Source organism: Nelumbo nucifera, chromosome 5 (assembly GCF_055504915.1).
Source record: "Nelumbo nucifera cultivar China Antique chromosome 5, China Antique-T2T, whole genome shotgun sequence".
NCBI classification, from domain to species: domain Eukaryota; kingdom Viridiplantae; phylum Streptophyta; class Magnoliopsida; order Proteales; family Nelumbonaceae; genus Nelumbo; species Nelumbo nucifera.
Genome location: NC_142653.1, coordinates 8895633 through 8911729, shown reverse-complemented (window position 1 = coordinate 8911729; position 16097 = coordinate 8895633). Strand labels below are relative to the sequence as shown.

Below are 16097 nucleotides of genomic sequence, written 5' to 3'. Positions count from 1 at the left end.
TGTCGGCTAACTCTCAGATATTGTATGTTTCTGGCAAGAGGTCAATGTTTCAACTGTGATGACCTCTACTCGGCAGGACATAGATGCAAGAGGCTTTTTTGCCTTCTCATAGATGAGCAAGAGGAGGAAGAAGGGGAACCCGTCACATTCGAACTAGAGATCTCTCTCCATGCGATCAACGGTATTAAAACCTCTCAGATCATGCAGTTACAGGTCAGCCGGTGCGCATTCTCGTCGATTCAGGGAGCACACACAACTTCATAAGTGAACATGCAACCCTGCAGTTAAAACTACCAATGGAAATCCGGCCGCGACTACAGGTAGCCGTCGCAAATGGTGAAAAAGTTCACAGTCCAGGGATTTGTAAGGACGTCCCAGTACAGGTCAATTTTGAACTAATTCGTGTTGATTTATTTGTACTCTCATTGGATGGGTTCGATATTGTTCTTGGGGTCAAATGGTTGATTACCCTAGGCCCGATTTTGTGGGACTTCAGCGCACTCACCATGACCTTCCACCTGAATGGCAAGCAAGTTTCATGGCACGGTTGCAGGGTTAAAGAAAAGACACCGCAGGTTCATGCACTCCAGACAGAACCGGAAGCCATGGAAAAACTTCTTGCCGAGTTTTCAGATCTGTTCCAGGAACCGAAGGGCCTTCCCCCTTCCCGAGGTTGCGACCATTGTATTCCTTTGGTGGCGGGTTCAGCACCAGTTGTTGTCAGGCCTTATCGCTACCCTCACTTACAGAAGGATGAGATAGAAAAACAATGTACAACGATGTTGAACCAAGGGATCATACGCAAAAGTCACTCCCCCTTCTCTTCGCCGGTTTTGTTGGTGGCGAAGCAGGATGGAACGTGGAGGTTCTGTGTTGACTATAGAGAACTCAATGACCGGACGATCAAAGATAAGTTCCCTATTCCCATTGTGGACGAAATGCTGGACGAGTTGCATGGTGCCCAGTATTTCTCTAAGTTGGACCTCAGGTCCGGATATTTCCAAGTTCGCATGGCTCTCGATGACGTGAAGAAGACTGCTTTTCGCACCTACCATGGCCACTTCGAATTTTTAGTCATGCCATTCGGACTCTTCCAATGCACCATCTACATTTCAGGCACTAATGAACGAGGTATTCCAGCCCCTTCTGCGCAAATTTGTCTTAGTTTTCTTTGATGATATCCTCGTTTACAGCAAATCATGGGTAGAGCATGTCCACCATCTGAGGACCGTTTTCGTACTCCTACAGCAACACAGCTTATTCCTGAAACGGTCCAAGTGCTCCTTCGGGGAACGACAGGTTCTTTACCTCGGCCACATCATCCATGGGCAGGGTGTAATAGTTGATAGTTCCAAGATCCAGGCTATAACAGAATGGCCCAAACCTCAATCCGCCAAGGCCTTACGTGGGTTCCTCGGTTTAACGGGTTACTACCGCAAATTTGTATAGAACTATGGAGTGTTGGCAGCCTCGTTAACCAACCTGATGAAGAGAAACTCCTTCCGGTGGGACGACACAGCTGATGACGCTTTTCTGTCACTGCGAAATGCACCGTCTTCAACCCCTGTCTTGCAATTACCTAATTTCGCCCTCGAATTTACAGTCGAGTGCGATGCTTTGGAGTGGGTATCGAGGCCGTACTACAGCAGCAAGGGCACCCGATCGCTTTCTTCTGCCGCAGATTGGCCGACCGGCATTTGAAGCTTCCAGTCTATGAGCGCGAACTAATCGGCCTTGCCCGAGCCATCCAGCACTGGAGGCCGTATTTGTGGGGACGGTCGTTCATCGTCAAAACTGATCATTACAGCCTCAAATACCTATTAGAGCAGCGTCTCACCACTTCCCCTCAGTAGCATTGGGTTAGCAAACTACTCGGGTTTGACTTCCGGGTGGAATATAAGGCGGGATCCTCTAATCGCACAGCTGATGCCTTGTCTAGGCGAGAAGAAGACGCGATGGTTCTATGTAGCATTTCCCAACCTCGGATCTCTCTGTTTTACGACATTAAGAAGGCGGCACCACAGTCCCCGGAATGGTCGCTCTTACTGCAGAAGATCCAGACCGGCACGGCTGACCCCGATTGGTCACTTCACGACGGGTTGGTACTGTATAAGGGACGAGTCCATCTTCCAACAGACTGCCCGTTGATTCCCACCATCATCACCAACATCCATAACTCCACCCATGAGGGCATTCAAAAAAACACTACACCGTGTCTGGATTGATTTCCATTGGCGAGGTATGAAGACTTCTATTCGAGATTTTTTCCAGAATTGCTCCACATGCCAACAACACAAATGGGAAAACCTACACCTGGCAGGCCTCCTTCAGCCCCGACATCTCCATGGACTTCATTGAGGGACTTCCCAAGGTAGGGAGCAAATCAGTTCTCTTTGTGGTAGTCGACCGCTTCTCTAAATACGCACACTTCATTCCTCTATCACACCCGTACAGTGCCACTTCGGTTGCCCTCGCCTTCTTTACACATATCTTTCGCTTACATGGGTTGCCGGAATCCATCGTTAGCGATAGAGACCCGGTCTTCACTAGTGCCTTCTGGAAAGAGTTATTTCGACTACACGGCACCACCCTGACCTACTCATCCGCTTACCGACTACAAACCGACGGTCAGACGGAAGTGGTTAACCGCACTATCGAGATGTATCTCCGCTATTTCGTAGGCGATCAACCTCGATGGTGGTTGGAATGGCTTCCTTGGGCCGAGTACTGCTACAATACAACCTACTATTCCTCCCTCGGCATGACTCCCTTTCGCGTCGTTTACAGCAGGGATCCTCCCCGCTTGTTGTCCTACGAGCCCGGATCTACTCGCTTGGACGCAATCGATCACTCCTTACAGCAGGCCCAACTCCGCATGAAGCTCCACTATGATAAGCACCACCGGGAACTGTCGTTCGATCCAGGACAATTTGTTTGGTTGAAGCTCCAGCCCTACTGGTAGCGCTCCTTGCGCCACAAGGCTGCCTTGAAGCTGGCCCCTAAGTTCTATGGGCCTACAAGGTTCTGCGACGGATTGGCAGTGTGGCCTACCAGCTGGAATTGCCAGAGACTAGCCGAATTCATGATGTCTTCCACATCTCCTTGCTGAATCCATTTACGGGTGTTCCCCCGGACCAAGTTCCCTCCCTGTCGCCCATCAAAGATGGCAAACTGGTCCCCCAGCCTTAAACTGTCACCCGCTCTCGTTTCAATCGTGGAATCCTTGAAGTCTTGGTGGAATGGTGTGATCTACCACCTATAGAAGCCACATGGATTCATTGGCAGTGTTCCAAGCCACATATCCAGCTTTCGAGCTTGAGGACAAGCTCGTAGTCCAGGAGGGGAGTAATGTTATGGACGCCTTTCTCGGGAAGACGTACCATCGCCGCCGGCAGCAACAGGCCCCGGGCCCACCGCCAGCAGCAGCAAGGATTCAGTGATGCTCATCCTACCCAGTTCGGCAACAGCAGCCTTATCTAGATTAGATTAGCTCATTTTGCTTGTTCTTATCTTATTGTTCTTATCTCTTATCTTATCTTGTTAATAGCTTATCAGATTAGGATTAGCTTAGCTTATCTTATCTTGTTAGTAGCCTATCAGATTAGAATTAGCTTATCTTATCCTTAGCAAGATAGAACTGGAAGTCTCCCTATTCAGCAAGGAGACTCCCCTTGATTAGGACTCTTGTAATCTTCTATTTCAGGAGACCCCATTATTGAATGAGATATCAAATTATTCAGTCAAGAGTGAGTTAGGAGAGTTGGTGATCTCTTGGACAAATCACCGAAGGCGCCAAGATAGGTTCATCACGAGCAGGAAGGAACAAGGGAAAACAGGAGGTTTTCCCCGTGGACCGACCCGTGACGAGATCCTATTCCTGGGCCCTCAGCACTATCTCAGTAATCAACTTTTCCACCTCTTTCTTCCTTTACCTTAGCCCCTATCCTTTCTTGTATATTTCTTCACCCCTAATGGCTTTTCTAGTAAAGTTTTCTTCTTCTTCTTAGGTTCTAACTTATGCTCGGATGGATGAATCAGGCAGTCATCTGAAGTTGTTATCCTCTAGTTGTCGGCTAACTCTCAGATATTGTATGTTTCTGGCAAAATATCCCATAATTTTTTGACAGATATTTCTATGTTTGTATTGGCTTTTCATATTTTTTTGGTATGCAACGCATGTAGCTTGTTGGGGTGTTTGTCATCTATTTATACCACCACCCATTTATGACCCATTTACCCAACTCATTCAATCGGGACCTATTAACTAACCTGACCCAGCCCATTTACTACCAAGGCACTGATTGTTTGACGACAGCTGACCAGTCGTCCCACCCAAAAGAAAAAACAGAAAAAAAAGTATCTAGACCCATTAGCAGAAGGTTGTTTTTGATAGGTCAAGTGTAAAGATTGCCACCCCTATGGCCTCTCAGAGATATTCTTTATCATTTTAATTTGTCTTTTCTTGCTTTGATGGATATTGGCCATGAATAACATCTAGAGTTCTGGAATATGGTGTTTCTGTCTGTCATCTTATATTATCAGTGAGGCTGTCATGGGTAGGACATGAAAATAAAATGTAGTAGTATTCTTAAATATATCTTTGTGATCAAATGCTGTTACTGATTGCGCCTTTTTTTTTGAGATTTAATCCTTGTATAATTGTATCTTGGCAGTGCATCCTTTGACTCTACAATCAAGCTATGGGATGTGGAACAAGGCATTCTTCTGCATAGCTTGAATGGACACAGGTACAAATCATGAACACGAGTCTTGTCACATGTGTTGGTCTAGTTATGGGCAAACCATTTGCTAAATTATAGCTAATTCTACACCTTCAGGCCCATGTGATCAGATAATCTTGCCTGCACAAGTGCATTTATTTAGATAGTCTTTTCATGGTCTAAAAATATGCAAATTTGATAGGACAGGTCATCCGTCTGGAACTCTAGATATGTTTTTGGCCATTTGGATCTATAAGGTGAGACAGGTCTCATGGTTTCTCAAACCCTTCCAAGTGAAACTTGCTGTTCACATGCAACTTCACAACGCTACTTTTTTTGAAGGGAAATTTCCTGATCAGTACCCTGAACTTTAGGGGTTGTATCAAGTCAGTCCCTGAACTTCAGAATGTGTGTGTTGGTCTAGTTATGTGCAAACCATTTGCTAAATTATAGCTAATTCTACACCTTCAGGCCCATGTGATCAGATAATCTTGCCTGCATAAGCGCATTTATTTAGATAGTCTTTTCATGGTCTAAAAATATGCAAATTTGATAGGATAGGTCATCCGTCTGGAACTCTAGATATGTTTTTGGCCATTTGGATCTATAAGGTGAGACAGGTCTCATGGTTTCTCAAACCCTTCCAAGTGAAACTTGCTGTTCACATGCAACTTCACAATGCTACTTTTTTTGAAGGGAAATTTCCTGATCAGTACCCTGAACTTTAGGGGTTGTATCAAGTCAGTTCCCGAACTTCAGAATGTGTCTTTGCAGTACCACGAACTTTCAGAATGTGTCTAATGGGTCCCTGCCGTTAACAGTCCGTCAGTTAATTTTGGAAATGTCAAAACTACTCATCAGGTGCCATCAAATTTTCCTTATCTGCCACTTCCACATAAACCAATTTAAACAAAAATCCTTCTGTTTAAATTTTAATTCCAGTAAACTATGTTGTCATTCCACCTTGATTCCAAGCAATCTTGTTTTCCGGCTTGTGGAATGAGAAAAAACTCAAAAGGTTTGTTTACAGTTAGTGAAGTCAAATCCAAACACAAGTAAATTCGGAAATAAGTAAAGAAGAAACTAAGCTATACCATTGTGGTGCAACAATAACAGTCAACAGAACCTTTCCCTTGTAAATGTTAAGATTGACATCATTTCCCCTTGCATCCTAGTTGCGATAGGAAGGTTGCAGCAACTATCCAAGATGGATTTTAGAATATACAGGAAATTTTTATCAGCTACATAAAATAAAAAAAAAAAAATAAAGAATATATAGGAAACCGTAGCAGTGGCAGTTTCAGCTGTTGCCGGAACTTGGTCAGTTCCCGGCACGTCATAGAAATGACGCAGCTCTTCAGTCTCAAAGTAGAAGAAAGTGAATAGGGTCTTCTTTCAAGGGTAGTTTTGATATTTTAAAAGTTTTAAGTGGCACATGTCATCACATGATACAGATAACTGACGGACTGTTAATGGGAGGGACCTATTAGACACATTCTGAAAGTTCAGGGTACCACATAGACATGTTTTAAAGTTTGGGGACCGACTTGACACAACCTTTAAAGTTTAGGGTACTGTTTTCATAAAAAAAAAAGTTTGGGGTACTAATCAGGAATTTTCCCTTTTTTTTTAACCTACACGCAGCTAGTGGTACCAGATTAAATAGTTTTTATATGTATATTAAAAATGTAATTTTATAATTTTGAACATGGCTGTATGAAGTAATGTACTTTCCAATATACATGAAAATTATTCAAGTTTTTCATGGAAAATATATAGTGCTTGAATTCTAAGGATTCTGAACCTTTTTTTTCCTGCGGTTGGGGGGAGGGGGAGAGATTCAATCACAGGTCAATGAGGGTCTCAAAAAGTAACTTTACCAGCTATGTTAAGTGCTAACTGGTACCTCCACAAGGATTTTGATAATATGAAATATTTATTTTCTAATATTTTTTTCTTAATTAGGTTCATGCAAATGCATAAATAAGATCTTAGATATAAAATATGCCACAATTTCCTTTTTGTATATTTAGAACAACACTTATTAAATGCATAAATAATATTTATTTAATACACGAACTTCTTAATTGCTGCGTCTTCTGCCACATATGTTAGTGTTTCATGACTATCATGATACTAATGGCTTACAACTTGGCCTTCCACCAGCGATCCTGTATATTCTGTTGCATTCAGCCCAAATGGGGAATATTTGGCCAGCGGTTCTTTAGATAAATGCATGCACATTTGGTCGATACGAGATGGGAAGATGGTGAAAACTTACACCGGTGGTGGTGGCATATTCGAAGTCTGTTGGAACAAGGAAGGTGACAAGATTGCTGCCTGCTTCGCCAACAACACTGTATGTGTCATGGATTTCAGAATGTAGTTGGTTTTGAGTTTTCCTTGATATGTATTCAGACGGTGGCGCTATTGTGTATTGTGCTAACATTGTCATTTCTCTGATGTCACACAGTAAGGAAGTTCGGGTAGTTTGCGTTGTCTTTTTTATCCTCGACGTAGTCAAAAGGCATTTGTATGTTTGCACTCACTCACTTGGTTTTTTAGGCTCAGTTTGGAAGGAGTATAAATACAAATTTGTAGAGTACAAATACATACAGAATATAAGGTTTTATGCTTTATATATTTGTCTTTGTACTCCTTCCTTTTTGGATAGAGTACAAATACAAATATGTGAAAGGAGTACAAATATAAATATGTAGAGTGCAAAATACAAGTTTTTGCACTTTATATATTCAGTGCAAAATATTCTATACGATATTCTTAAACCTTGTATTTATACTATACATTTTGTATTTGTACTTTTCCCAAACTAAGCTTTATTGGGATGAGTTTTTAGACCTTGTATTTGCATTCTACATTTGAATCTGTACTATTTACCAAGCTGATCCACTTATAATTGGATCAAATATGGATTTATCCATCCGATAGTATTCTATTAAACTTAAACATATATGTTTCATGGTAAATCTGCCGGAAGCTTTGACCGATCAAAACCACGTAGTTGTTCAGTAAAGGGTAAATTGCTTAAACCTTCTCTGAAGTTTGGTAATTTAAATTATCTCATCTCTCTTGAACTTTTTGACACGGTCAAGAGATACAAAAATGTTAAAATACCCATACCCATGCCCATCCTCCAAACCCCCCTTCCCCAACCCAGGTGCGGAGGTGCAGGAGGGTTTCAATCCCAAGTCTCTGCCACCACCAGCAGGAGACTTTACCCACCAACCTATTAGCACCTTAGGTATACGGACCATTCAAATGGGAGTGGATTAGCTAGAAATATACACCCAGTTGAACTACCTATCACAGTTGAACATGCTAGTGCTCATTACAGTTGGGTCCTAAATGGGGTCTACAGTGAGCACTGGCGTGTTCAACCATGATAGATAGTTCAGCCGGGTGTGTATGATTTTGTCTATAGCTCATCCAGACTGCATTCAAATATGGATTCGTTGTGTAACCCAATGTTTAAACTACAACAATGTATTGGGCTGTATTAGTTGATACATTATATTTTGATAAGAATCTGATACATAGAATGTGTAAAAATCATGTGTTCTGTTTCTTTTTGTATGTATAGAATGATACAAACCTGAAACAGGTTGGTACAAACTGAACCGTTTCGGTTTCCCTTGTTTCATTAATTTCATTAATTTATATTTAATACCACATCTCTCTCATTAATGTTGTTTATTATTCCTATATTTAAGTCTAACTTCTTCATAATTACAATTCTCTCATTCATTTCGTTTTGTTAATGTAACTACAAATATTAACAATAGCAAGACTTCAACCCTGGTCACTAGATTTTAATGCCCATAATTTCACCACTAAACCACTCCGATTTGTTTGTTGTAATTATATGCATTTTAATTTTAAGTCAATTTTTTTTCTTAGTAGTGCTTATTAATAAATGCTAAAATTAATTATTAAAACTTACATACTAATAAATATCAAGATAATTATATTGGTTATTTGAAAATTGATGTATATACATTCACATTTTAGTTTTTTTTTTGTTTTTTCACCTTTTATTTATTCCATCATTTTTCAATGATTACTAATTATATCTCAATCAAGGTTTTAAATATCGATACACCCGATATGCTAGTAGGGGCGTATCGGTACTATTTTTTATTTTTTTACTTTTTTTTTCAAATCCAGTTTAGGAGGCCGGTTTAAGGTTCCTCCACCCCCTGAACCGGTCAAAACCCTAATACACCTTCTATAGGGGCATATCAGGGTGCTTCCGATACATAACGATTTTTTGAACCTTGATCTCAATGTCACATTTTATATAAACATTAAATTATGGTTTTTTACATTTAGATGATTTGATTATACAAAACTTGTAAATATTGTTAATAATATATTTTTTATAATTTGTTTGAATTTTCAAACATATTTATGTGTATCTTGATTTTTCCCGTATCCATATATATCCAAAACGTATTCCGAGATTTCTCTTAACATTCTCTTTCTGATAGACCTTGTGTTTCTACTACTTTAAATATTTGTGTAACCCAATGAAAAAAAAAAGCTTGGTTTGAGTGCAAATGGAGTACAAGATGCTAGCTAAAGCCATTTAAATTCCTTGGAGCAGGTTAAGAAAGATCATAAGGTTAGACCTTGGATTAAATTCCATGCCTTTCTTTAATTTGAGGGAAATCTATGATGCATCCGATGCACCACACAACCAAAGACATGATGGAGTGAATGCGATGATAAAACAAGTATAAAAATATGCATGACCTACAGTTATGCAGTTACTGTTAGCAAATTCAACGACTCCAAGCCCCCACCAGCAGACAGTATTTTTTGACCGTATAATTAAGTGGTGGCTAGTTTACTGTACCGTAAATTTGCTTACATACCCCGTACTGAAAACATCGCACATGTTGTGGTGTATAAATCAGGAACATATGCTTTTTTCGATAAGCCACCAAATCAGGTGAGGTCTTATTTTTTGTGCTCAACCAGTGAGGATGATCCCATTTGTAATTACACGCTTAAGTACTGAAATTTTTCTATCTTTCCAAAAAACAACATCCTGGATCGAAGGCTCTAATGATACATATTTACAACACACTACCCCGAACATCTCCCCCTGGGCAGAGTTATGTGGATAGGAGATCTGGATCCTTATGTGTGACTGTAATGGTATGTGCGTAGACATGTACAGAGTTATTGTGGGCAGGAGGTTCGGACTCACATAAAAGTCTTGTCATAATAGATAGATAGATACCGTGATTAACAAGGATGCTATAATCCAAGAAAAATTCCCATGCTGAATTACATGTCAATATGGCCATTAAGTATACATTCCCACAACTGATTGAAATTTTGTGAAAGCTGAAAGATTTTAGCTACAGTGCATTCATTAATATTGGCTGCAAGTTAAATGTAGATATCAACCAATGATAAAGTTAAATTTAAATCTCAACCAATCAGATTAAAGTCTGTTTACTTTTTTTGGTTCACGTTTCACAAGGTATAATAAGGATACATCATAGATTTTGACCAAAACATAAATTTTTGGTCAATATAAATTGGAGGTAGTGTGTCCTTTCTGATAGTTTGATAGCAGGTAGTCATGGCTTTGTGGTTTAGAACTTACAGTGAACAATTTGAAGCATGCTTTTAGAACTAGTAAAATCTTTTCTATGTAATCAGAGCCAGTATCAACAAAAAAATTGTAACACAAGTAAAGATCCACAAGAAACATACAACTGATATAATAAATGCAGTCCAATTCATTAGATTATCCCACAGCTGAACACTTGGTTCAGATTCAATATGTTGGTTCCTGGAACTACATACACAATTAAAGATTGCTATTTACAACCAGGAGGAATATAATTGAGGAAACCCATTGCTCCAATTTGAAGATGTATTTATATAGAAAGACTAATAATTATCAAATTTGACAAGTGCGAGCCAAGGAAATTAAAAGTCAAATTTCAAATGGACTGGCATAAGAATAAACCTAGACAATTTGCGACAGCGCTGCTATGCACAAAGGGGAAGAACATGTATGGTTGAATTACGGACCAAACATTTGACTCTATCTTAGTTACCCCATTAGCCAAATTACTGCCGAAATGGTAGGCCAGCACCTTACCACCTTGACTCAATAAAACCCCTCGACAATCATGAAGAAATCCAAGAACCAGAATTTCTCCCTTGATGATTGCCCCAGATGTCTGTGAGTTTTCCAGCAGCAACGCGTCGAGATAGACAGTGTATTTTGGGATCCAATCCACAGAACTCGAGTGTTCGTTGTTCTGCAAACTCCAAACCTGGAGCAAGTGTTGACCGAGACGACACCAATGAAGACACCCACCTGACTCCCCTAGGCATCCCGTCAGAGAATTAGACCGCTGTTCCCCAAGTAAGCCCATAAACCTGAATGGTCGTCGACGCCTGGGCTGTGGATAAGACGATGAAGATGATTGCAGTGGAGGCAACTCCATCAAATAAGCGCTCTCTTGGTTCACATTATACACAAGTAGAGCATTATCGTTCATCTCCCAGTGTAGACAACCGTTCAGGTAAACTCCTTGATAAGGGGAGATTGGAAAAAGGCGAACCCGAACTTGGGGGTCGATGGTAAGAATCTTCTTGGTCTCTCCCCACTGTCCCGTTTCCGATCGGAACGTCTTCACATGAAGATGATGACCCTCCCCGGACTGGAATTGAAGCATTAGAACAACCAACTCGAAATGCAGAGATACAGAAGGATCGAAAGCGATTCCGCTTGAAAAGAAGACTGATACGTCGACCGCCGTCCACGGTACCGGTACGGACTTCCGGGTTAATGGGTTGGAGATGTAGTGGAGATCGCGAGAGCAGGACCAATGGAGAAGGCCATTGCAGGAGTTTCGGAGGATGGCTGGATTGTCCAAGAAACCAAGACACGATGAGGGGTCGGATACGTCGTCTTCTCTGTGGTCGATTGACACATATCGGAGCTTTTCCTTGTAAGCGCGACTGCTGGAATAAAAGAAGCCGGTGATGGAGGGCTTTCTTTTGGAATAGTTGAGAGCGAAGGAAGGAGAGGAGATAATAGCGTTCCATTCTTTGGATACAGATTTGAATCTTGAAATAGACTTCACATTCAGCCTGTAGAGGATTTCCGAGTAGACATCGCTGTTTAGACTAGGAACACCACTGGGAACTTGCTCTTCTCCTTCTTCTTCCATCATCAGAACCTCTTCTTCCACTTCACGCTAGAGAGACAAAGAGAGAGAGAGAGAGAGACCTGTGGAAAATCAAATGGAGGGCGCTTATCCGCTTTTAGGGTTCAATTATTTATTTATTTATTAGATAACATCTAAGAATCGTAAGAGGCAAGCAAGTACGTATGGGCCCAAGTATATGGATTGAACCGTCATTATCCCGATTGATTTGGAGATGGTCTTTTAACTCTTAAGCAACGCCAGGGGCCAAAATGTTTGGAGATGGTCTTTTAACTCTTAAGCAATCCTGATCTCCTACCCATACCTATGCATGTCACGTTAAGTGGGAACATCTCCCCATGAATGGTAAAGATCATCTGAGCCCCACAAATGCCCTACTGCATATACCAACTGTGTGTTGGGAACTTGATGTGAATTCTGAATGGGGTAATGTGTAAACGCGAATGATGTTCCCATTGTACACTTGTAATGTCATTGAGTATGTGTGGGTAGGAGATTGGAGCTCCTATTAAGTGGGACCCAAAAGGATAACAGTCTTGTCCTTCTTCTTTTGCAACTTTATATTCTTGTTTTGCAACTTTATGTTACTAAATGCATTCTCAATTTATTTACAATGGTTTGAAGTATTAAATTTTAATTATTTACTAGCGGGGACCGGTACGATGCATGGGATTTATTAAGGGAAAGCTAAATAATAGAAATAGTCATTTACTAAAATATCTCTTATAGTTTAATGGATTTACTAAAATCTATCCTATAGTTAGCGTCTTACTAAAACACTAATTATAATTTGCAAAGAATTTGATCAATCTTCCATTAGATGGTAGTGGAAAATGACAGTGTTGAACCTAATGTTCAATTAAATAAATTTAATCAAAAGAAATTAAAAATAAAAAATATCATTTTTGCCCTTAATAAGACATGGGCAACCACTTTGTTGGTTATATTTGGTCAATTTTGTTTTTTTATACAAAAAAAAATTTTAAGCGTATTTTTGGAATAAAAAATCATGGGCCTAATGGAAAAACAAGCACTCCTTAATGAAAGGTTGATTAAGTAAAAGTTGTAAAATATATGGAAAGATTTAGTAAAATGAAAATTGTAAGGTACGTTTAAGTAAATATGTAAAACTATAAGGTGTGTAGGAATGACAACAGGGCATGGATCATATTCCCTATCCCCAACTCTGATTCTGAAATTAACCCCCATCCCCGACCCCCAACGAGGATGGGTTCCCCGTGGGGACCTAAATCCCTAGAATATTTTCAGATAATAGTATTTTTTATATAAATTTATTTAAAATAAATAAAAATTTTAAATTATAAATAATGTTTTAAATATGTTTTGATATATATATATATATATATCAAACATTATTTATTTATTTAGATAGATAGATAGATAGATATAATCGGGGTCAGGGCGGGGTGGGGACCTCAATCCCCATCCCCAACCTCGACCCCGACCGGGGTCTCCTATTAATCCCTGTCCTCACCCCTGCCCCGCCAAAACAATCCCCATCCCCGGCCTCACCGAGTCGGGGAAGTCGGGTCCTCGTCGGGGATGGGGAAAATTGCCATCCCTAAAGGTGCATTCTAGTAAATGACCCTAATAGAAACACATAAGAGTATACAATTGTTTTAGATTTTCAACTTTTTAAATAATTAATAATTATTCATATTTTATATACTACTTTAAAAAAATTTATAATACAAAAATAACAATAATTAATTTCAGTTAGGTTTATTCATCAAACTAATGAAACCGACCAACCCAATAAAATCGACCTGAGTTGGTCGGTTTTCTAGTATTTTAGGTTGGCTTTGGTTAAAAAATTTTCCAATTCAACCAAGTTGGATCAGTTTCACTTTGGTCATTTGTAAATTGACCAAAATTGAATGACCTAACCATGGATATATATTAATATTTTATATTTTAAATATAATTTTTAACATGAAAAAGTGGGAAATTTCCCATATTTCTTAGTCTAAAATGTTTTATATCATAAATCTAATTTTTAATAACTGCACTATAATTTTTAAAATTAAATTAAATTTTTAAGTTTAAATCTTTTGAACCGACTGACCAAACCAAAAAAATTGACCCAAACCAGTACAACTTGAGTGGGTTGGTTTTTACAAAAGGTTAGTTGGTTTTAGCTGACCAATTCCCTAACCTGACTAAGTCAATTTTGTTGGCCAAATAGCCTACTTACCGAACCGAACCAACTCATGAACATTCATAATTTCAACTAAATTAATAGTCTTATCTCTAATAAATAACAATAGTTTAATCTCCAATAATTATTGAAAATTTATAGCAAAAATACACAATTATTGAAAATATAATGATAATAAAAAATACAATAAGTACTAAAAATATATTAACTTAGTCAATAAATAGTATAACCTTGATGATGCACGATCCGGTCGGTCTTAGCTGCTGGTAACCTTGCCTCTGGCGGAGCTGAAGATGCCTGAAACAAGGAAGAAATTAGAGATTTCCGGGGAGGAACCCGGTGGGAATACTCCAAAGCTCAAGTTAATACTCTTGAGAAGGCAAAGGGAAAATAAGAGATTTCAAGACCAGAAATCACAAATATCACATACCTCTTTCTCTGGGGGAAGAAGGTCTTTTATAACCACCTGGTGCACTTACTTCAAAGTTTCTTCCAAGTCAGGTATAACCGCCTCTGTGGGGGGCAGACATAACCGCCATTGTCCTCTCTGTCAGGGCCGTCTCTGCCACAATTGAGATGGCGGTAGCAGGTGGCCGTTAAGGCGTGATTGCCATCTGTCAGATCCAGACCAGTCAGGCATGCTGCCTCAGAGTACGGACCTGTCAGGTACGGTATCACAGTTGCGCGACCTGGAGCCGAGGTGCCAGAGTGGTGCGCGAGGTGAAGTCTTGAGTTCGGATGAGAGTATGTCCTATTGTCCCGAGGTGCTAGCATATGGTCCGGACTGACCCGAGGTGGGCTAGTTCGGGCTTTGCCCCTCGCGGGCTTCTCTGTTAGCCTCGGGATTCTTAGGGAGAGCTCGGGTTTCACATCCCAGGAAGTGTGGGTTCCTTTTGGGGAGCTCGACCCTCTTATTGGAGAGCTTGGGAAGCTCGGGCCTCTTCTTGGGATATGGCAGTGCTATGTCATCGTGCCGAGCTGACGTTCCTGCCAGGTCACCCTGTTTTCTTCCACGTGTTGCACAGCCAAGGGGTCGGGCCAAATCTACCTCCATCAAATCTCAAATAATAGTTTAATCTCTAATAATATTAATCAATAACTTATAACATAAATACAATAAATACAACAAATTAAATTTAAAAATTTCAATAATAGTAATTTGATCTCCAATAATCATTTTTCTACTTTTTAGATTTTTTTTAATTTATTACATAATTTCTTTATTTTAACTATTTAAAATCTAGTTATGTTAAATATTTTGTTTTTTAAAATATTTAGTTATTTAAATACTTAAATAACATGTTAAATATTTAAATTTTAAATTATTAATTATTTATTGAATTTAATTATCCCTAAAATCATAATTTACACTATTATTACATAATTTCATTATTAATTTTGTAATATATTAAGTTATTATTAATTTCAATATTACGTTATAATTATTTTTCTACTTTGAAGAAATTTTTTAAATTTATTACATAATTTCGTTATTTTAACTATCTAAAATCTAGTTATGATAAATATTTAGTTATTTAAATATAAATAATCTATAAAAAAAATTATTATTTTTTATTTGAAGTTTATTTATTTAAAGCTATTACATATTATTAAATATTTGGAAACATTTAAATTGATAATCCGGAAAAACATATTTTAGATTGTAAAAATATAGAATTATTTTTGTGTTTTTAATAAATATTTTAAAGTTATAATATAATTTTGTTAGAATATTTAAATAATTATTAAATTTTTAAATCCAAACTTTTTTAGATAGATATAGATAAAAAGTAGGGGAGAGGATAAATAGGAATTGGAGATAATTTTGGAGATAAATAAGAATTAAAGATAATTTTGGAAAAAGTGGTGGATAATAGGAGAGGTAGTTTAGGAAAAATTTTAGAATAAGAGATTATTTTGGTTATTGGGAATGTACATCTCATTGATTGTTTCAAAAGTGACATGGAATAAATAGGA

The 16097-nt window shown here is 38.8% G+C and overlaps 2 protein-coding genes across 3 annotated transcripts in view; one reads left to right on the top strand and one right to left on the bottom strand.

The window, feature by feature from the left end:
* Window positions 1-7269, top strand: part of HOS15 (WD-40 repeat family protein) — a 44491-nt gene extending 37222 nt beyond the window's left edge. For both annotated transcript variants that reach the window (XM_010273069.3, XM_088886936.1), the window contains exons 13-14: window positions 4674-4748; window positions 6888-7269. In XM_010273069.3, coding sequence (XP_010271371.1) covers window positions 4674-4748; window positions 6888-7107 — 295 coding nt within the window. In that variant the 3' untranslated portion in view covers window positions 7108-7269. The remainder of the gene's footprint in view (window positions 1-4673; window positions 4749-6887) is intronic.
* Window positions 7270-10472: 3203 nt separating this feature from the next.
* Window positions 10473-12045, bottom strand: LOC104607435 (F-box protein At5g07610-like). Its single transcript, XM_010273078.3, has one exon. It carries the CDS (start codon window positions 11945-11947, stop codon window positions 10703-10705), a length of 1245 nt encoding a protein of 414 aa, XP_010271380.1. The 5' UTR covers window positions 11948-12045; the 3' UTR covers window positions 10473-10702.
* Window positions 12046-16097: the final 4052 nt, after the last annotated feature.

Bases quoted from the DNA above. Each gene is read 5' to 3' on its own strand.
- LOC104607435 (XM_010273078.3), bottom strand. From the start codon at position 11,947: ATGATGGAAGAAGAAGGAGAAGAGCAAGTTCCCAGTGGTGTTCCTAGT.